This window comes from Lipophrys pholis (assembly GCF_963383615.2).
Source record: "Lipophrys pholis genome assembly, chromosome: 16".
NCBI classification, from domain to species: domain Eukaryota; kingdom Metazoa; phylum Chordata; class Actinopteri; order Blenniiformes; family Blenniidae; genus Lipophrys; species Lipophrys pholis.
Window position 1 is genome coordinate 17,886,960 of NC_137634.1, and position 22,687 is coordinate 17,909,646.

The 22,687-nt window shown below is 39.1% G+C and overlaps 1 protein-coding gene across 4 annotated transcripts; it reads left to right on the forward strand.

Annotated features, from left to right (window-relative positions):
- The first annotated feature begins 233 nt into the window (after window positions 1–233).
- On the forward strand, window positions 234–22,617 carry LOC308122032 (prolyl 4-hydroxylase subunit alpha-2-like). 4 transcript variants are annotated; one of them, XM_080483632.1, is made up of 16 exons: window positions 234–386; window positions 7,271–7,376; window positions 9,423–9,519; window positions 9,779–9,930; window positions 11,190–11,327; window positions 12,874–13,113; window positions 14,301–14,497; window positions 14,968–15,144; window positions 15,414–15,484; window positions 15,685–15,784; window positions 15,922–15,975; window positions 16,420–16,479; window positions 16,540–16,605; window positions 17,962–18,030; window positions 18,471–18,567; window positions 21,012–22,617. In XM_080483632.1, exons 2-16 carry the CDS (start codon window positions 7,289–7,291, stop codon window positions 21,080–21,082), a joined length of 1,677 nt encoding a protein of 558 aa, XP_080339758.1. In that variant the 5' UTR covers window positions 234–386; window positions 7,271–7,288; the 3' UTR covers window positions 21,083–22,617. The 4 variants fall into 4 exon arrangements, with proteins under 4 accessions (XP_080339758.1, XP_080339759.1, XP_080339761.1 ...); XM_080483633.1 differs by having other exon boundaries at window positions 16,420–16,443; XM_080483635.1 differs by lacking the exon at window positions 16,540–16,605.
- The last annotated feature ends 70 nt before the right edge of the window (window positions 22,618–22,687 follow it).

Genomic DNA, 22,687 nt, shown 5'->3' on the forward strand with positions numbered 1-22,687 from the left:
GATAGATAGATGGCACTATAGCAGCCAACAGTATTCACTTGGGCAAACTTGCATATTCAGCACTCGGTAGAATTCCCACAAAGAGAGTGGGTCGATTATATTTCAAAACAGCTAATGTCATTTAAGAAAAAGAAAAGGCTTCTAATCTGGTGTTAAAGTGAAGAAGTCAGAATTTACGAGGTGTGTGTGAAGGCACCACAGCATTGCTTGATGAGGAATGTCATTGCGCGCCTACATGGTGTATTAAGGTTAAACCCTCCAGGAGGTTCTGTACGTGGCAGCGCCGACAACCCCTCTCTGTACTATTCATAACCCCGGGGGTATCGAGCAGGTCTGTGTCCGGACACCTCTGTGTGGCAGCGCTCCTGAAAACGCTGAATTGAAAGGTAAGCTGGCAGGAAACGCTGTTCCCGAGTCGCTATCATGAGAGCGCTTGTTTACATTCCTGCTCGAATCGGTGGGACTGCCGAACATGCTGGGATGGTTGTCAGCAACTGGGTCCAACAGGCGACTGAACCGGGGTGTCCTTTATCATTCCAACACTCCAAACCATCAAATAAATGTTAGGCGTTAACAAATAGGTGATGGTTTATTTCTTGAGGCGCGCGCACCAGTGTGTGTGTTTATTTCCGACCTGTTTTGCTCCATTGTAACGCGAGACGAAGCTGTCGGGTTACAATGTTTCACAAAGTTGTTTTTTTTTTAACTTTGCGCGAACTTTTGCGGCCCGAGGCGGCACGGAGATGTTTGGATGCACTCAGTCGCTTTTTACGCACACGGTGAGAGGGTTTTTTAGGGCAAATGTTTTTTTTTTAGATTGAAACGTGTGGAAAAGCTTAGCAGGCTGCAGGAGGACTCTACACTGGACCCAAATCGCTGAAGTGTGGTAATTTCTAGAAACAACTGTCTCGGGGTGACGTCAGCTGAGCCAGCTGTGGATGATGAGCGGCTCGCGAGCAGGGACCAGCTTCACGCGCGCGCACACTTAATATACAAAAAAAAAAAAAATCTGTTTTTAGATATACAATGTAGTAATGCACTGTTTCCGTGTTACAACCACGTGTTTATATTAGAAAAAACATCAAATTTATTTTGCTCCTACAAACGTGAACCAACTCATGCAAACCTGGGCATCATAAGGTCCGGGGGCCAAACGGGGCCCTTTGGATGTGCTTGACCGGCCCTCAGGGTGTCACTGGGAAATTGTAAATCAAACTAAAGTTAGCGTGCATGGTGCGTGTAAGATTTACAAGTGATGTTTGGCTTTATTACATTTAAAATGTTGGTCTTTATTGGTTGCTGCGTGTTGTCCGCCACCTTGGTTAGCAAACCAAACAATTATTTCCACAAAGTTGGTGATTCACAGTGAGATAACAAAAGGTTAATGAAAAAGGGTGGTTTTTGTTGACTTAAAAAAAAAAAAAGATGATGCAGAGCAGCAGCTGCTTTTAATCAAGAGATCATTTTTTTTTATTGAGCAAAAAATGAAGTCATCTTATGTCTCGGACATCCACAGTAGTGCAAATTTTTCATGTGGCCTCCTGGGAAAATGAGTTGCCCACCCCTGAACTAATGTATTCAATGTAAGTTCTTTTTTTTTTGTTTGTAAGCAAAGCTTACCGCAGTTCAAATGTGGAATACTTTCTGGCAAAAATACATAAATTAATAAATAAAAAAATCCAATTCAAACATTGAGACATCAGTAATCGGGGACACTCATGTCCAAATGAGTCAAAATCCTGTCATGTCTCGATACTATTAAGTAATAAGTGGTGTATAGCCATAGAAGGAAACGACAAGATTCCCTTTAGGAATTGTTTGTAGCAGCTACAGTGTCTAGTATATCAGAAATTAATTTAAAGATAATTCAAACAAGTCAGAATAGATTGTAACCACTTTCTGAACCTATTTTTTGTACTGTTTAAACAAAAGCCAGAAAACAATGAAGAACATCTTTTTTTTTTCCTGTAGCTCTATTTAAATCCTGTTTTCTCTAAGAAACCTTCTATAGACATAATATATGGTGCCATGAATAATGTAAACCCTGGTATCAGAAGCCATAAGGTGACACTGAAGCCTTTGTGAGAAAAGAGAGGTCTGAAAATGAACTAGATCAATATCCTGCCAATCTGTTATCACCAACCTACAGCAGATAAAATCCGACTGTTCCTAACCAAAAGCCACCTGCGTATTGAATTGAAAAGATGAGATGAATAGCTAAGAAAAAAACAAAAACCAACCGTACACCCACATTTAAACCTCATTGCACACAAAGGTCCGGTTGAACAGGCTGTATGTCCACAAGGTGAGTGATGCCCTGCGGTGGTTTCTTTATTGTGCAGAGACAATAATTGCCATTGGCAGCCATTCAAGGGTGTGTACATGCAAGACAACCAATAGGCAAATGTCATAAATCTGTCAGAGGTAATTATACAGCACAGCAGGTAACCTGCACACTCACAGGATGGTGCAGTGCCAGACGTAGCCTGGAAATAGAAGAGTGTGATTTAGGTAAATATAATCGTTATACAACATCCATCACTAGTTCTGTCTAATGACCTCTACTTATACGTCTTTATTCTATATTAAATAAATTACTGTCCTGGTGTTGTCTGTTCCCTAGAAGCAGTCCAGTCTGACTGTGGATCACTTCTATCTGTTACAGCAGTTAGCATATAGCAACACAGTTTACATAGCTTTTTAAGGAATAAACCAGTTTGTAGATTGATTGTGGATTACCGATGTTACTCCAGCTCCCAGTGCTGCTCAACCTCAAAGTAATACTAAAAATAATTACATAACCATGATGTAAAAGGTTTTTTTATTGGGTTATATACCATTTGACACATGGCTTGTTTTAATCAAGCACATATGGCCAACAGACAACATAAATGGAGCCTTTTTTTTATTTATTTATTTTTTTCAAAACCTTTGGCAGTACTCTCATTTTCTGCATCTCGCGCGCAGATTGTCGTTTGCAGGGTTGACTGAACTTCAATAAAAGGGCTCATTTTTTATTTTCTAAAAGTAGTGTAAAATGCCTAAGGTCGCCAGATCTATTGGGTCGCTGTATGAAGCAGCAAAGTAGCCTCACGACAAGCAACTTTGCACTTTATTCACCCCTCATGTGATGTTGAGTGAAAGTGGGTAATGGGTAATGCTTGCTAAATCGTCTCACCGTCACCGCTGGGACTGAACCCGTGAGTTGTGTCACAAATTTCGGCATTTTAGATCTCAAAATCTTTTCTTTTCTGTCCCCACTGTGTAAATTTGAATCTCTCAGAGCAGCAGCATTACAAGTTTGGATCTGAAATAGATTTTAATGTCGAGAGCAGCGTGTGATAGTTTTCAGACTGGCAGCCACGTATTGCCTGAGCATGTTCTCATTCTGTGAATGTTCATGCGCATACATCATGCGGTGTATTATATAAGAAGTGTGCTACTCTGCACACGTAGCAGGTGTGTGTGTGTTGAAGCCTGTGTGGCGTGGCGTACCTGCCCGTCCTGCTTGCAGATTACCATCAGGAAATATCTGTTTAGCCATCAGGACTTTGCTGTCTTATCTCTGTTTACTATTTACTATCTCAGTCTAGAAAAAAAATGAAATTGGCCTATTCATCTCAGCTTTCTGGCATGCAGCTTTCATTCTTTGTATGCACAATGTCTCCCGATGCCCATCAGATTAGTCGTTATCAAAAATTGGAATTTAGTGCTTGCTTTGAACTGCCATAAAACATGAAGCAACCCGCTGGTTTCTAAAACAGGAATCCCAACAAAAGCAATATGCCACATATCATGGATGTGTGCAGCTGCACAAACTCAGTGTTTTTAGAGGACGCCTACTCCTAATAATGGTACGAGACAAAGTTGGGTCCCATCAGTCAGTTAGTAGTGAAGTGGTGTAAAGCAATCAGTGCAAAGGTAGATGTTTCTGGAAACACACGGCTCCCAATAAATAAATAAAAGATTTACCTTTTTAGCTTAATTTAGAGAAAGGGGCTGGTTTTGATACAGTGCCTACATCGCTTTGTGACTGTCTTTATGATTGAAATTATTTTAAAAATATAACAATATATTCACGATATTTAGGTAAACACGGATTGTTTCATGTCATCATGAAGTGTTTAGCTTGTAAATGTGAGCCTGAAAGTTTCAAAAAAAGTCTTTCTTTAGGTCTTCTGCTGTAATGTTGATAAAAGGTATTGCTGCGGCCGTCCTGACAGTAGTCTCCCCATAGTGTTGCTCTGATTTACAATGTTTTTAACATAAAACAGCTTTAAGAAAAAAGCTGAACAAGATCTGATTTATTGTCTTGAGAGAAATACTTTAATTCCTTCCTGACACGTTTTCTTGGGCCCGCCCACTAAAGATGGAAAAACACACGTTCATCAAATGCATCTGAAGACAGCTGTTTGTCAGACCCAGCAGGTTTTTGCCAGCGGAGTGGATGAGGAGATGAGCAAAGCAAGACGACTACGAATGTTGAGAGTAAATATTTGTTCCTTGCAATCCCCCTGCACCGTGGCAGACCTTGGATCCCGACTGCTTTGCCAGGGAAAGTTTAACTTTGCTTTCTTATCTCTCTCATGAAGCAACACTTCCATGTAAAACGGAAAATGACTGGGGAATGTCAACCCACACAAATATGAGAAGATACTCTCGTCGACCTCGGTGGCGCATTCGGTTAAACCTCGATCCTGGGTGTGGGAAAGGAGTCGGGCTTACATCCCGGTAACATCAGAGGAGTATCAGTTAGGTCAGTTAGGCTGGAGACGGGAACACCTGAGGACACTTCCTCTAGTCTGTGTTGAAACTCCAGATGTCCATTACCTGGATCTCCCGTGACCTGTCGGATCATATCCGCTCTCTTCCTCTCCTCAGTGACGTTTCCCTACATATTTCCTGAAATTGCAGGAGAGAGTGAGAACTGGGGAACTTTTTGGGTTGTAAATGCAGAAGACCTCTTTTTCAGGAATGTGACCTGGGTTCAACAACCTGTAACGACAGGCAGGGCTGAGCTGAGCCGCCGCGCTGGGTGTAAATTAGCGTGGGTTGATGTGGTCATTTCATTTGTGGAGTTCAAGACTTTTGCTTTACTCTGAGTGGACCACCACTGTTCAAAATAAATGAAACAATGACATGTATTTATAAGAAAGAGAGAGATGACCATTATTTAATTATTGCAAAAACACTAAAACTAAGTTAAGTGAAAGATCGCATTAAGTCAAATTGTTGCAGACATTTTCAGTGGTTGGAATGAGCACATTGTGTCTAGAAGCTTTGATAACCATACATATATTGTGCTCAGTGCAGAACCTCTTCATTGTTGTGTTTTGTGATTTGTTTTTTGAGGCATAAACTTCCATTAATGCATCGAAATAATCTTAAATCAATACATTATTGTCCACATCTTTATGGTGACATCTGCAGTCATGCAACAGTTTTTTTTTTTACATTGAAATTACAACTTTTTTCCTGAAATCTTTCATTTCCCGGCACTGACCTAAATGTCTTAGGTAATAATGAAAATGCCCTCTTTCTTACCTCGATAATTAATTTTCACAGGCCTCCTCCAGTGCTGCGTGCTGGCGGGGGAGCTCACCATATGGCATGCCTGATGCTCGTCTAGATGTTTGCCCCATTAACAGGATCTTCTTGTCACAAACTTGTCACTATTTCCTGCCCTTCACTGTGTTTGCTTGACACACAAGTGTGGGAAAATAATACATGTTCAGGCGATTATGTTAGTCTTTCAGTGTCGCTTTGGCTTAAGGCTCAAATTATATTAATGTGCATCATACATTTCTTTTGTCAAAGTCATTTCTTTTTTTCTTATAAGTGAAAGGAGTATTTTCTCCCTGGGGCAGATTCCGTCATACAGCATTACTATTATGTCGCATCAAGTGCCAATTTTCTGCTTAGATCCTTTTAAACCTTTAATTATACAATGGTGAACACAGGAACGTGTGTGTGTGTGTGTGTGTGTGTGTGTGTGTGTGTGTGTGTGTGTGTGTGTGTGTGTGTGTGTGTGTGTGTGTGTGTGTGTGTGTGTGTGTGTGTGTGTGTGTGTGTGTGTGTGTGTGTGTGTGTGTGTGTGTGTGTGTGGTGCACAGGCATTAGCAGACAAACATTACTGAGGAGTGATGTGGCAAAAAGAAAGTGCAGCAGTGAGGTTTAAGTAACAAAAAAAAAAGAAAAGCTGTGCGGAATCCTTCATTGTGAACAAAGCTTCTAACGGGTGATTTCCATCTGTTAATGTCTCCTCCTCCTTTTGACTCGGCAGCAGCCGAAAGTCCACATCGTTGTCCCGCAGTGTGGCAACTTTCAACAAGAAAGTCCCAATAAACCAAAAACAATGGGCTGAACCTGAAACATGGTGCCTCAGTTTTTTGTTTGATTCTAATGTTTTCTTTATTTTGGGTGTAATTGTCTGCAAAGGACGTGATCTGTTGTACTTGGCTCAAGCGTACGATTTTGAAAGTGTAGTACGGAGTTCATTAAGTGCATAGTTGGTAGCTCTCTTTATTCCACAGTGCCCCCATTTGAACCGAATTGTCCGATTTTTCTTTTGTTTCGATATTTGTTGGCTGTGTCGAGTAATGAAACGGAGGCTGAACTTTAGCTCATATTAAACAACCAAATAAGGAGATGAGACGTGCAGGTCATGAAACTACGGCCGACGGCAGGATCCAGCCTGGACGCAGCGAGACGGACAACCACACACGTTCACAATCACACCCACGTGTAACTTAGAATCACCGGTTAACCTCAAATACATGTTTTTTGGACAGTGGGAGAAAGCCGGAGTACCGAGAGAGGAAAAACAAATCTACAAACTGCGCAGAATGGCTGCCAAGGACTCAAACCAGAGAACTTTTTGCTTTGACTAATGTTAACCACTACACAACCCTGTGGCCCCCTTCTTTCCCCCCACGCTATTAATTTAATGCCCTATTTTAAGAAGAACTGGGCACAATTGCAAATGACTCATTTATAGGAAACGTAATGGAAATGGACTGTTTTCAGCTAATTCAATATGGAAACACAGAACCTGAACAAACAGCTGAGTCGGGGTTATGCAAACCGCAGATCTGTTTTTTATATATGAGGATCAAAATGTGACGCCTCAGCCTTTTGTCGGCTTTGTGACAGAAAAACAATATTGATTGATAAGAACAAATCAAACTTGACCACTGTTGGGGATTCTTCATTCATAAATGTCATGCTGTGATGAAGTTATTAGTTTGTGTGACATGATGTTTGTTTGCAGGTTGTTGAAAGAGGCGAGATGAAGAAACTCCTGTTTGTTACATCCGCCATTCTGCTCAGCTGCTGCTGCTGCTGGACCACACAGGCAGAGATATTCACCTCCATTGGTGAGTTTAACACCTCTGTTGATTGTTTCATGGGGAGTATTTTCAGATTTTGCACGTTTAAAAGTGTAGACCACTGATGTGGTCATAAAGTAGTCCACTGCTTTCACTAGAAATAAGCGTAAACTACCAACTGCTCTCCAAGAGATGTGTTATTATTATTAGTTGTGCATTTAGTGGTTTGCGCAGTGGGACTGTTTTACTTTGTTTTTCTCTGTTTTAGCTCTAACATTTATTTACTATGCTTCCAAGGAAATGTCAATGGAAAGCAGAACATCTGTTGTCGATTTCTACAGAGGAAGTTCAGAGTACTATTTAAAAATAGCTCTGTTAACGTGCCCATGTCTGTAGCACTGAAGTTTTTACGGATCCAACCAAGAACCACTTGTCTGTCTCACACTGACGCTGCACTGAAAGTGGAAACTGTAATCAAGATTACAGTCCTAAAACAAATTTCTTCAATTCCCACTTCCCTCATCACAGTCAATTACAGGACAGAAATGAGTAAATCATATTATATAACACAGAATCGATTCAACAAAGATTGTGCAGATCACATTGCTTTTAGAACTTCATTTACCTCTGCTTGTTAATATGCCACAATATAAAATACATTACAATCCTGAGGCGACAATAGCAGGATTAATTTAGAATTCTTTGCACATTGTTTGAATAGAGAAAAATGTATGAAGAATGTATTTCTGATTCAAGGCAACATCCACTTTCTCGTAAAGCATTGTCCTGGAATTAAGCTCTGCCCCTTTTCACCACAAAAATACAAACAAAGTCTGGCCATATGACTCTGGTACTGCAGAGAATGTCTCGTCGCTGAGGAATCCGAGTCAGTGCTTCGCCATAAAAAGATTTTAAACAGAGGATGTGGTATGGGGGCAGTAAATGCTTGAGTTTATTTGGCCGTCTATAAGTTTAGAAACACATAATTGTGGTTATTGGATTATTTTTTTCTGCGCAGGCGAAAATAATGACAAAATGTATGACTTGATCGACTTCTAAACTTGGGAGAAAAAAAAAAATCATGAATGTTTTCTGAGACTTTTGTGCAAAATCTCTGTAGTGCATGATGTACACTCGCTGCTTTGATTTGTAGTCTGCGCCACTCGGCAGGTTGCAGCTTATGCATTAAACAGACGTTTAGATCACACTGACTTACTGCATCTGGCTGATCACTTATACTGCCTGTACACAGGAATGATAAAAGTGTTTTATTATTTATTTTCTGTTCCAAACCTTGGAGAATCATCCGCTGCTGAGCAATCCATTGAAAACGTTCAGTAATCTTGCCACTGTCGGCCATATCCTACTGTAGCCTGTGCAGGAACTACATGTTGTGACGTCCACCAGGATTTTTAAAAAATCTCCATCTGCGACGAAGAAACAGCTTTTACCAAAAATATACGCTGTAGGATGTAAACGCAAACCATAAGAGACCATGACGGCTTAAGCCAGAGATCAAACTCGTAGTACAACCTATCCGGAATAGAACATCTCCCCATTTTTCTTTTTTTGTTGTTGTTATTAATGAATAAATCTATAATTAATTCCATATATTTTCACAAAACCTGAAGCATTGAAATGATTATTTTACAGTAAACCATTTCTTTTCTTGAGTTTTTGTCTCAAATATGCTTCATGTCCTGCTTCAAATGTGCCAGAATATCTCAAATCTTATCTGCCTCAGTGGTTCTTGTCTGAGAGAACATGTTTGAACAAATTCATATCACACGATGCTTCAAAGAAGCTGGTATTTTACTGTACTGTTACAAAAAAAAACCAAATGTAGTTTTTATGAATATTTCTGAAGTGTTGTCCTTTCACAAGCCATTTTGTCTGAACCTACGTAATGTTTGTCCCTGTTTCTTGTAAAGCAGGGATGTCAAACATTTAGAAATAAGTAAAGAAATGTAAAAAGTTATTACGGCACCAGTTTACCCCTGGACTAGAATGTGTTGTGCACACCACATTGTAAAGGTTCACATTACCTGAAACTAAGCTGAAGCACAAGTTGACCATTTGTGTGTGTTATTGCAGGTCAGATGACAGATCTGGTTTACACTGAAAAGGAGCTGGTTCAGTCTCTAAAGGAATACATCAAAGCAGAGGAGTCCAAGCTTGCTGCTGTCAAAAGGTACTTTATGAAGCCTGCAACTTATAAACAACTCTTAAGGGCTAAGAAAATGTTTACATGTAGCAACACACAGTCAACCTCCTCATACTTTACTGGTGTATATCAGCAAACACCAACTATTCAAAGTGTACACTGTCTACATATTATCTTTGTATACTCATTTTCCACATTACATTTTGTAAAATGTAAACAAAGAGAATTCACGTTCACTTTTCAATGTGAAGTTTAAACGGCAATGACCTTTTCCATTACTCTGAAGCTGGGCCAGCAAACTTGATGCCCTGACGCGAGTGTCCACCTCTGATCCCGAGGGCTACTTGGCTCATCCTGTGAATGCCTACAAACTGATGAAGAGGCTCAACTCGGAGTGGTCCGAACTGGAGACCCTGGTGCTTCAGAACCCCTCAGACGGTGAGGAGATGTCGGTGTGACGGTACCATCACATGCCAGGGAAGGGAAGGAAAGTCCTGGCATGCTTTCGTTAAGGCTTCATTCCTCTGTGATTATATTGTCGGGATTTGTGTGTGTTGTTGTTTAGACAAGGCAGTCGTCGGTGGCCTTTCTTTCGTGTGCTCCTCAAGAATGTGTGAGTTTCTGGTTTTGGCCACACGTGGCAGTTGGTCTGCTGCCTGCGTGAGAGTAAACAGACATTTGCTGTAGTAACAAGCTGAGAGTGAGGTGCTTTTTTACTTCTGTCCCTGGAAAAAAACACACAAGTCCGGCTTAATACTGAAATTATTTTTAAACCAACCTAGTGGGTATTAACTGGAGTTCAAATATACATCTTTTGCCTTTTATTCTTGCAATCTTACAATACGTGCAGCTATGTGATATCTCACTGTATTATGTGTGTGTGAAAGGCAGCATTCAGGGTTGTTTTCTTTCTATCAGCCTGAGCAGAGAGCAAATATCAAATCCAAGGCAGATGTGAGCACAGCTATTACAGCTTTGGATGCAGAGAGGAAATTTCTGCTCCTTCAGAATGAACACGTAGATAAAAACAATCTGTCATCTCTTAGCTGCAGCTGGTCTTCGTCGCTGCACATTTTGGCCATGTTGGGTGCGTGTGTTTGGACCCAGAAGCCTGTATTGAACCTTAATTTTATATCTATCAGTGAGTCACGTGAACATCCAGTTGTGGCCACTGAAGACGAAGAGGGTTGAAGTAAATCTTGCATACCTTAAGCATTTTGTTGGGTAATATATTTTCCACTCTCCTTTACCTTCTTATGCTTTCATTGCTCAATTGGTTCCTTGTTCATTTCACCAAAGCATGTAAAAGAAATTTGTGAAACAGTAAAGCGAAACTTAAAAGTTGAAAATATGTCATGATGGCAGAGGAAAGCTGCTCCATACTTGTTGCGTGTGATCGTAAGTGACACTCGGCTGAAATTAACATGAAAACAAAGAAAAGCAAAAAAGTTGTGTCACAGTTTATTTTGTGTAACAACCAACCAAACTAACTTAAAAATGTCTTAATTAAACAATGAGACACAAATTCAAAGTTGCTTAGAAATTAAATGTCACAGTTGTTTCTTATTTAAACATTAACATGTATTGTAAGTTCCTCGGTTAATTATCTGACTCGGTGACTTTGCTCATCACCTACCTCTCCACTATAATCACCATCCTGACTGATTCAGAGTTGTGCGTTCTTACTTTCTGTCCAGGGTTTATCTCCAACATGTCCATACACAGACAGTCCTTCCCAGATGAGGAGGATGCGACGGGTGCAGCCAAAGCCCTGATGCGTCTCCAGGACACGTACCAACTGGATTCAGAAGCTTTCTCCAGAGGAAAGCTGCCAGGTAACCACGGAGAGTCCACCGACTGTGAAAACATGCGTGAATAAATTAGGAAGAGCAGTGCAATGTGTGCCAGTGTGAAGAAATTCAAACGCTCAAAGGCAAACTGCACCCACCCATGTTCAGTTTTCTTAGCGTACATAGATGGCAGAGGCATTCACATTCTCAACTGACGGTGACCTTTTACTGGTTGTGACGGTGGGTGGATGTCAAATCCACGTACACGTTTGCACATGTGCATACAAACTATTTTTTGTAATCTTTTGGTCAAACACCAGTTTGATTTTCAGCAATGACAACTTCTGTCAGAAACTAAACTCTTTTCTAAAAATGAACATGTAGTAATGAGTTTACTGAATTATGAATAAAAGACTGAATGTTGTTATTTATTTTAAAAGTTGGTTTTTCTTTTTGCAAAATTGTTTGTAATTGAAACAGGAAGTCTGTAACCACTATTGATGTAATTTGATTACAGAATATATTCTGTTACCATCAGCGGATGTGAACCTGTCATTGTTGCTCTTGATCATCGACCGTACAGGTTGTGATCAAATGAAATGAGTAAAAGTAAATAGTATTTATTAAAAAGTACAGTTATCTGAAGAATTCTGACTATTTACAGTGACTAAGTAAAATAAAATTACTTTGTTACTTGCCAGAGTTGCTTCTGTGTTGGAATGTTCATGCTAATAATTGACATTTAATCTATGAAACAAACCTCAAGTTTCAAATTCTACACATAAAATAACTTAAACGTTAGATATGCATCATATTTAATATTACTGTGGCATGCCAAAGTAAAAATAAAAATCTATATTTATACACATTGGAGACTTTGCACACTTGCTTAGTCAAAATGTGTCTGCTTGTTGGTGCATATCGGTGTTCAAGTGAATGAATCACAACTGTGTTTGCACGTGTGCATCTGCAACAGCCTAATTTTTATTACGTGTTGAACAAGGATCAGTTACCCTTGATAACAAGTTCTGCTAAACACAAACAGAGACCCATACATAGTAAAGGCATAAATGCCACTTTGTTGAAAATAAATAGGAAAATAAGGGAAATGATCATTCTTATGGGTTATACTCAATTCTAGCTGAAAATATTCAGTGTCTCAGAATACCTCTATACCATAATGTTTTTTCAAAAACACTTAACAGTAACTTTTCCCTGCAGAAGCCATTGCAATTTTAATCATTTATCATCACTTGTGGTTTATGCAGATGAAAGTGTGTGCATGAATGAGTCAATGTCTAACTATAGAACAAAGAAAAATACAGTTAAATACAGGGTGATATAATTATACATTATCACAGTATAAAATATAACACATTTAGTATGTTTGAAGATAAAATACTCAATTCTTTTGGCATTTCTTCCTTTAAAATATGTATTATTTGGATTTTAACACACTACAGTGAAGTGGTCTGCTGCTATAAAATGAACTGAGTCAAAATAAAGCCACGGTTTACATAAAGTAATTCCATTATATGGTCATTATGTTTTATTCCTCTCAGTTATTGACATTAATTGAATTCTTTTCCAGGCTTGCACACTAATGCTTTACTGACGGTGGACGACTGCTTCGACATGGGAAAGACAGCTTATAACGAGGCGGACTATTACCACGCGGTGCTGTGGCTGCAGCAGGCCTTGAAGCAGCTGGACGCTGCAGAGGAAGCTGTGGTGTCCAAGGCCAACATTCTGGATTACCTCAGTTACTCTGTTTACCAAATGGGTGACCTCCCTCGAGCCATTGAGCTGACACGGCGGCTGGTGGCAATTGGTAAGTTGCAGCACAGTCAAATAAGCTCAAAAAGACAAGAAATAAAAGCACTGATGATTGTAAATGCACGTGCACAATCATTGATCTCATTCTGAGTCAGACAATGTTTGTGGTTTTTTTCGAGAGTCTAAAATAACATAGTTAACAGATATTTTAAGATGCTCTATTTGATGTTTTGAGTTTCCATGACACATACAGACACCACTTAGCTGACCAGTACCACCACAATCTGCTTCGGTGGTTTAACTCTTGGGTTTTCTCTTTCCTGTATCACTAATCACTACAATCAGCCTCCTCCTTGACTGCAGTGGTGCTCTGCGCTCACCAGTGGCAGGGTGTAGTCCCTTCAAAGTCAGGCCTTGTGGTTTCAAACTGTTATTTTAGTTTAACAGCAGCAGGCCATCTTTTTAGGGCTGTGCTATGTTTGCGTACATGTCAAGTGAAATAAAGTGTGGAACCGTGCGGCCGTCCTCGTCGGTGCACATTTTAGACTTGTTTGCTTCTCTGTGAAAAGGACCGGATGACAAAGTTGCTGCTTTAATTCCTCTCAATGACCATAAGGTGCAATTCCAATAATGTACACAGGAGGGCGCAATCATTCTTTTATCAAAGCGAAGTATTTCCTCAGTGCACAACAGTCTCCACTCATCTCCACAGATGTTCTTTTTTCTTTATTCTGATATATGTATTCTGTATGTAAAGGAAAATGTTTGGTCTTTTTGCTTTTGCAAAGCTTCACATATTCCTGCTTCCTACTCTTTCTCATTCATGCAAATGTAGATTGAGTGTATTGTGTTGTTCCTTTTGAATTTGTTTTTTTCATCTAAATGTTTCTTTCTTTTTCTTTCTTTCTTTCTTTCTTTCTGTTTTGCATGTTTGAAATAAATCAATAAAATAACAAAAAAAATTCCCTTAGTTCATCAGAATTTATCTGAAATATATAAGACGTGTAACTCTGTACCTTAATATAAACACAAACAGAGCTACTGCGAGGAACAGTATACATTTTACACATATACCTAAAAAGTATATTGATTTGTATTTAGTATATTATTTATATTTTGCATGTTTTATTGTAGTTCATTGTATAATTTTTAAACTCCAAAATGTGAAATATGTGATTTTTGTCCCATTTTAAAACACGTGAGATTAAAGTTACTTGCAGCTAAGCTTAACTGTGTTGGCAGACCCCAAACATGACAGAGCGGGAGGAAACCTTCGCTACTTCGAGCGGCTCCTGATGAAACAGCTCCACGAGATGAACCAGACCTACCAGCCTCCGTCAGAGGAGCCCATCCAACTGGGAACCTACAGCAGACCGAAAGACCACCTCCCGGAGAGAGAGGCCTACGAGGCTCTGTGCAGAGGAGAGGGGCTGCAGATGGTGAGACGTGAAGGAAAAAGGAGTGGCTTAGTTTGAGGTCAGAAATCGGAGATGTGATCACATGTTTCATATCCTGCATTTGTGCTCATGAATATACTTAAAGTGTTGAAAATGTGTTAATACAAACGTGCCCGACAAGTCAAACTGAGCGTTTATCCCTTTCTGTTTGAGACATTAAACACATTTATTCTTGGAAAAATAGATCTAAGTAAAACAAACACACACACACACACACACACACACACACACACACACACACAGTGCAAATCAGATGCCAGATATCTGATAATAATTGTTATTTACAAACAAGTAACAAGTTAGATTTGGCCAGAGTGGGCAGGAGAAACAAATCCAGGGGTTTTACAAATACAGTATGAGGTTGTGTCAAAGACTGAATTGGAAAAAAAAAAAAAAAAAAGAAAACTGACAAAAAGTTAATCTTTCCCTGGTTTTTCCTGATGTCTTAACAGAATGACGCCAGGCGGAGCCGTTTGTTTTGTCGCTACCAGGACGGTAAAAGAAACCCCCGTCTCCTGTTCAAGCCCATGAAGGAGGAGGATGAGTGGGACAGCCCTCGCATCGTGCGCTACCTGGAGGTCTTGTCACATGAGGAGATTGAGAAGATTAAAGAGTTGGCAAAACCCAGGGTGAGACAAGACACTATCGGTGAATAAGAAAATGAATGTAGGATCTGTGAAGAATTCGTTTTCAAACCTGTGAGCCTGTTATCGTCCCAGCTTTGCTTTTTCAGGTTTTCCGAGACCAATTGAAGTTGTTTTAAAGAAATACTCCCAATGAATTGTTTAGATTAGTCATGTAAAATGATGACACCAATTTTGTACAAATAGAGTAGAATTCGATATAAAAGTTGGATGTAAGTTTAAGGTTTCTGTTATTTTATTTCTTTTACTTTAAGCTGGCCAGAGCCACAGTCCGCGACCCCAAAACTGGAGTCCTGACCACAGCCAACTACAGAGTATCAAAAAGGTAACCATTTGGTTTTTTTGTTCTCGCCCCCTTATGTTTCTCTTGTTCCTGATTGGATTTCAAGGAAGAAAAAAAAACATTTTAAATTGTGACCAATATTCTGTATTTATATGAAGCATTGTGTTTCCAATATCATACTCAGCCAGAAAGTGTGTTTACGTTTGTGTGTATTAGATGCATACAAGTTCATGTTTTTTCAGTGCGTGGCTGGAGTCAGAAGATGATGCTGTCGTCCAGAGAGTCAATCAGAGGATAGAGGACATCACTGGACTCACAGTCGACACTGCAGAGTTACTGCAGGTAATAAATAGCCTGGCAGAATCACTGCACCTCCGCAAATATCTAGAATATATCTCCTTTATAAGCATTAACTCAGTGGACAGAAAGGCTTTGTCATGAACTTTTTTTATGAACCACATTTATTAATGACTGCCCAGGTCGCTAACTATGGAGTTGGAGGACAGTACGAGCCACATTATGACTTCTCACGGGTGAGTCCTGCTTTAGGGGGGAAAGTATGTATGCGAGTGTGGAAACACCAAGTATGCAACTTGGACGTTACTTGGACATCGGAGCTGTTTTCTCTCCGTGTTATCTGGCAACCTTTAAAGAATCTCACATGCTTTTTTGGCATCATACATTTAGTGTATGAGGGCAGATACTTCAAACTGCACAGATAGTTATGTTGAGGGACTTTACAGCTGCTATAATAGAAAGGGTGTGAAAAAATTTGATTGGGAAAAAAACAATGCTTTTGCAAGAAAGTTCCCCTCTGTGGAGGGTAATAGAAATAAATAACTCTTCTCTTACTACACAAATACTTAAGCTTTATGTGATATCAATGGTGTGATCTTGGTGCTATTTCAGCCCTTTGTGGCTGGCTCCCAGTGTGAGTCCTTTTAGTGATGAGTTCAACATTTAAACATCTGTTGCAGCGTCCTTTTGACAGCAACCTGAAGGTCGACGGAAATAGACTTGCAACCTTCCTAAACTATGTAAGTAATGTGTGTTTGTGCGACCATTGTGGATTTCACTCTTAAATTTTATCTTCATAGAAAGATGAACCTGATGCTTTCAAAAGATTAGGCACTGGAAATCGTGTGGCAACTTTTTTAAACTACGTGAGTATTCGCATCCAAGTCGCCATTGAATGAAGGCCGGTGGTGGCAGAATGCTGAGATCCACTCTCCGTCCTTTTGTTAACCTCCATGGACATAAGCTCTGCTTCAATCTTGGACTTGGATTGATTGACTCTGATAGAATTTGTCCTCCAGTTTGGTTTCTAGTCACCTAATTAGTTAAGCAGGTAAACATAATTTAAAGAATGACTTGATTTCAGGATAAGAGATGATGGATTTGGGATAATACTCTAAACTGTGGAAAAAAGTAAAAAATAAAACATCTTAAGGTAAAGATAATCTGTCAATCAGTTCCAGTACTTATTGTGAAGAGTTTTCTTGGCCATTTCTCATTAACACGCTAGTAGAGAACCTACTTTCGACCGTACCGTGCCCTCGCTAACACCAGATCCATAGATACAGTATGTCTAAGATGTGAGCAGGGCAAAACTTTACAACATGACAGAATACTTGACTGTGGTACCAAAAACTACAAGCCCATTTTCTAAAAAGTGGGCAAAATTGCAGCCATCAAATTCACAAATTGCCCCCCCCCCCCCCCCCCCCCCCAAAAAAAACAAAAAAATCAAAAGTTGAACAGTATGAATGGTTCAGCTGAGCATGTTTTGCTATATGGATATATTTGCCCTGTTTGTGATCAACCAGAAAGCCACAACAAGCCGAGAATGCCACTCAGGAAGTTTTGTTTTTCCAGCATGTTTGAGACTTGCCGTTACTATTCAGATTTTTAAAAAAATACAAAAAAAAAACAACAAAAAAAAAACATTTCAAGCCTGCGAATGTGAATGTATGCAGTTAGTGACCTGTCAATATGCATGTATTGTAGTCTGCTCTGTAGTTTGGCGGCGTGATTCTGTAGTTGTTTAATGTCCATAAGTGTTCTCATTGTTGACAGTGTTAAATAAAAAATGCTTTGAATTTACAGAAAGAAAGTAATTGTTCAATAATTTCTACATAAACACACAAAAATAAATAAAGTAGAATAATGGTTCAAAGATTCTAAAAGCATCAAGAAATTAACTTTTGTATATAAATTGAGATATATTTATTGCAAGAAAAACACAAAGTAAACAACCTCTGAAGGAAGAAAACATGTTGAATATCAGTTGTGGTTTTTATGTCTATTTATTTTCCAATATAAAAAGCTCTAATGTAATGACATGTTCAGTGTTGCTTTGAAAATATTTTTTTTTAATCAAACAATATTGTACATAACTAGAGTAGGTTATGCAAAGCTTGATTAAGATATGAGTGTCACCTTTAGAGGTGGCTACAGAAGGAATACATCCATTTCTTTAAATTTTTATTTCAAGCATCAAGTTTCGTGTCTGTTTCCAGATGAGTGATGTTGCAGCGGGAGGTGCCACGGTGTTTCCTGACTTTGGAGCTGCGATCTGGCCTAGAAAGGTTTGAACAACAGACTGTATGTTTTCTGTGTCGTACACGTGTCAGACTCAGTGGACAGTTAAGTTGTATTATGTTTCACATGGTTGTTATTCATGTTGTATTTATGTTTTACGGCTCGTGTTTGCAAGCAGCTGCGTTTTCTGTCTCTATACAGAAAACCCATATATATATATATATATATATATATATATATATATATATATATATATATATATATATATATATATATATATATATATATATATATATATGTGTGTGTGTGTGTATATATAATTTTGAAAAAAATTTGGTATCTGGTGGGACAGTGTGTTACTGCAGTCCGGTCACTCAGCTTGAAGCCTCCTGCCCTCCCGGTCCTCTTTGACCCAGCTTCTGCCTCATGGTGTGTTGTTTTCTGTCAGTCACATCACATGTTACCATCATGGGTCATTTCTCCACAGGGGACAGCAGTGTTCTGGTATAATCTCTTCAAGAGCGGGGAGGGCGACTATAGGACCAGGCATGCGGCTTGTCCGGTCCTAGTAGGAAGTAAATGGGGTGAGTCCACGGATCAGATTTATGATGTTCGATCATTATTTGTCAAATGTGATTAGATTTTAAAAAAATATATATATAGCTTAGGCAGAACCAATTTAAAAATAAATCCTTCAGATCTCAGTATTTTTTTTATTTCCATCGCTCAATATTCCAGGACTCCCAAGCATTTTATATTTTCTCCCTACAAAATATGGAATTTACACTAAACACTTGCAGACATACGTACTATTTCTGTTAGACCTCTCAACAGTTGTGGTTTCTAAATTTGATATTACATTTTTTAATTACATTGATGATTCTAATGTATCTTTCCATTTGTGCATTTAGTAATTAAGTGTATCCTTTTATTCACTATATGATTTATGTGTTGACCAAACCAACGTTCTACGTATATTAGACTAGTCGACAAGTTTAAACAACAGAAATGCTCAGAAAACAGTCCCAAACTTTCGGTAATCCATCAACTCCCTAAAGATTTTACCTCCAACAAAGCTCAGTGGAAGCATATCGTGGAAGGTAGTTGTTGGGGTGACATAAACACTATCAAATTGGCCTTATAGTGTCGTCGTTCCCCTTTTTTTTTGGGACTCGGCCTGCATTCGATATTGTTTACATTGGTGAAGGTGTTGTAAAACTAATCTCCAGCTAATGGTGGGCTGCTGCATGGCAGTTGGGCATCTTTCTACGTGAATAAACACATTGGTTTTAAGTGACTCATACTTTTATTGCCTTGTATCAAGTGGGCGATGCTTAACACGTTTAGCTGATTATCCGTGTGCATCCCTGTCACATTTATTGACTAAAGTTTGACAGAATGGATACAGGACAAACAGACAAGTATTGCTAAATTCAATGCTATGATAAGGAAAGAGCACTAACTTAAAACAACTCCTTCCCAATGGAGCAAAATGGCAATCAAACAAAAGAAACTTGCCAAACAGGGACACTAATGCTGCATTTACACTGCAAGTCTTTGCTCGGATCAGATTTCCTGCCGAAATCAGATTTTTGTCACATATTTTTATCAAGTGGCCCATATCTGATTCTCACGAATACACTTACCTGAAACATTGGACATGCTTGTAGCGTTTACAAACTTCAGGATCTCCAACATTACATCTTATGCATATTTCCTCGAGAAGTCATGTGACCTCCTCGGGAGACCACTGTGCTGGATTTTCCTCTTGTTGGATAGCCTTCATGTCATTTACAGCATCTTCACCATTTATGCATCAAAATAATGGTCACAGATTTGATGACGTTAGAGACTCAACACGGTGGTCACATTGGCGCATATCCAAAACATACAGTATCTGACATATCATATTTATTTCCAGATATGAATCAAGCCTGTATCTGATCTCAAAATCTCGGAATGCATGTGTCTTTTTCCTTCTGACACTGTCCTAAAGCAGATTTGATCTGTGCCACATAAGAGCAAAAAATCTGAATTTGGTCACATTACACTGACAGTGTAAACGCAGTCGAACTGAGGACAATCAACAACCAACCACACGTCCACATGAGTGCATCCTGGTCTACGGTGTCCCCTAATGGTGGTCTACTAATATACATTTTAATTTAGTGTGTTCAGTGGCAGATGCTCAAACTCTGTTAGATCCTGTCATCTATTAGACTGTCATCACCTCAGATGAGAACATCCTGTGTAGTTTCTTTATCTCCAACCTGGGCTTGTTTACTGGGGTTAAATAAGGCAGTCTGGATGAACTGAATGTCATCAGGCCCTTCTTCCTCTGGAACATGTTTTCCTTGAAAAGGTTGTTTCCCCTTTCAACAAGCCACAAAACTTTTATTTTCCTTTCGACCCTGTCGATAATTTAGCATCCCTCCCATGCGTTATTAACTACTCTACTACGAGACTCCAATTGGCTTTCGCGCTTTCCAGTGAGTGACAAGCTGCTCTAGCTAATTCTATTAAATCCGAATTTCTAATGTAATCCATCTATTATGCAATGTTTGGAGGAAATCAAAAAAGATTGTTAGTTTAGTTTAATCCCTGGGTTTAACTGCTTTGCTCCAAATCAAAGAAGATTCAGATGTTTAACGTCTACACGCTGAGTGTTGAGCACATAGCGGTGTAACCATGCAGACCGTTTCTGTTTGGGTTACTGATGCTTTGAAGTCTCGAAGCTTACAAATCTACATATCACCACTTCAGTCACCGCTGAATATCGATGGCCATATTCATTACAATCGGTTACAACTCAGCATGTTAAAAGGAAAGAATGCAACATAAGAAACGAGATATTTAATTGAGCAGCGCTTGCAAAATGTCCAATCAGTCAAAACTCAACAAACAAGAACAAAAAGGAAGTCATCACTGTTGGTAACTTTTAGAGATCATTCCTTTTTGCATTGTAGGTTCTTATAAATTGGCATATTGTAATTATCTGACCTGGTTTCTATTTTTCCTGTTTCACCAGTGTCGAACAAATGGATTCATGAGCGAGGGCAGGAGTTCAGGAGACCGTGCGGCCTGACAGAAGTAGACTGAAGTCTCGCTCACACCTACACAGCATGCAAACACACGCAAGACAAACACACGCTCACAACCACCTGCTGCAGTGCCTTAAACTAACCTCAAAGAAACCCAACAACGCTTACAGAAGTGTCCTCTCCATCAACCGGTCTGCATAATAAACACGCCGCTCACAGGGAGTGCGTGCGTTCAGTCTCAGTAGGAGACGTCTTATCGTTTTATCCAAAAGTTCCCTGGAACCCGTGCTCACACCACACCTCTTCCCAACAAGTAAATTCAATTATAATGTCCGCCTGTATTGTCATCGCTTTAAGGTCAGGTTTGTGTTTCTGCTGCCAAATCGCACCAGAAACCAGGAGACGTGTGTCTTGGTTTCCCTACTTCCACAACTTTGAAATAGTTAAATCATTTAGAGGTTATATTAAACGGGGCCCTTTATTTAGCTTACATGCATCAATCCGTCCTTAAGCATTTCATTTGAAATAATTGAAATGTTGATAAATCCAAAACAAAAAACATTTTGGCTCACCTGAATATGTTTTGAAATGCCAGAAACTATTGAATAACAATAATAATAAAAACAACAATAAGAAACATTTCAAATACAATAGGGTCCTGGCCTCCAGGGATAGTGTTTTTCCATTTACAGACATTTTAGGATATGTTGATATGTAGATATTCTTACAAACATAAATGGCACACAAATCTGTTTTTTACTGCCTTATAAAAGCCACAATTCTACATGGAAAACTTGTCCAGTTTTTAAGTATTCATAAATGAGTACTCCCTAAAGAGTAAATAGTCAGTAGTCAGATAGATTTAAATGCATAGATCGGATTTTACTGTTGATTGGTGAACTTGCATAGAAATACAAATTCAACAACTCGTGAGAACAAAGTAAAAGAACTAACTGGAGGCTGGATACTGAAAAGTGCTGCATCACTGGAGGCATCAAAAAGTCATCAAAGTTGAAAAGAGATTTTAAACAGATGTGCTATTCGATGTCATAAAATGTGATTGGTTACCAGCAGTTGGAAGAAGGACATATTTTAGATTTGTCTGAAAGCAAGCTTTTTTTAATGCTCTTGTTATTTTTCAAGAACTAAATTTCTTGTTTAAAAGAGATTTTTACAAAAGCTTTTACATTGATAAATAAAACCCAGTATCAATAATATTTCTGATAAATTACACCCTTTTTTTTTTTAACCCCCACTGTCAAATACCCCAATACCAAATACATCATAAATAAACCCTGTGCTGACTATTATCTCTGCAACATAAAGTGAGACATCATTACTCTGCTGGTTATTGATACAACCTTTGGCAAGTCATCCTCCGTCAGTCGTTTTTGCAGAAGCGACTCTTCCTTCACGCTCATCCTTTTTTCTTTTCATTAATGTTTTAGTTCACCCTTTCCAGAACTGACAAAAACAGACATTTCCTTAAATCCATGTCCCTCACATGTTTATTTATATAGTGTTTAAATTATTACACTGTTGTTTCCTTGTCACGGCAGACAAGAGAGTCAATAAACGGTGTATTTTCTTATGAAATCTTGTGAGTCTTTATTTATTGAAGTATTTTTCGATCAGGCCCAGAGGAGCACGTACATTACTTTGC

Coding starts and splice junctions, on each gene's coding strand:
- LOC308122032 (XM_080483632.1), top strand. CDS start 7,289: ATGAAGAAACTCCTGTTTGTTACATCCGCCATTCTGCTCAGCTGCTGC. Junction 15,976..16,419: donor CACATTATGACTTCTCACGG/GTGAGTCCTGCT, acceptor CATCTGTTGCAG/CGTCCTTTTGACAGCAACCT. Junction 16,606..17,961: donor TGGCAACTTTTTTAAACTAC/GTGAGTATTCGC, acceptor GTCTGTTTCCAG/ATGAGTGATGTTGCAGCGGG.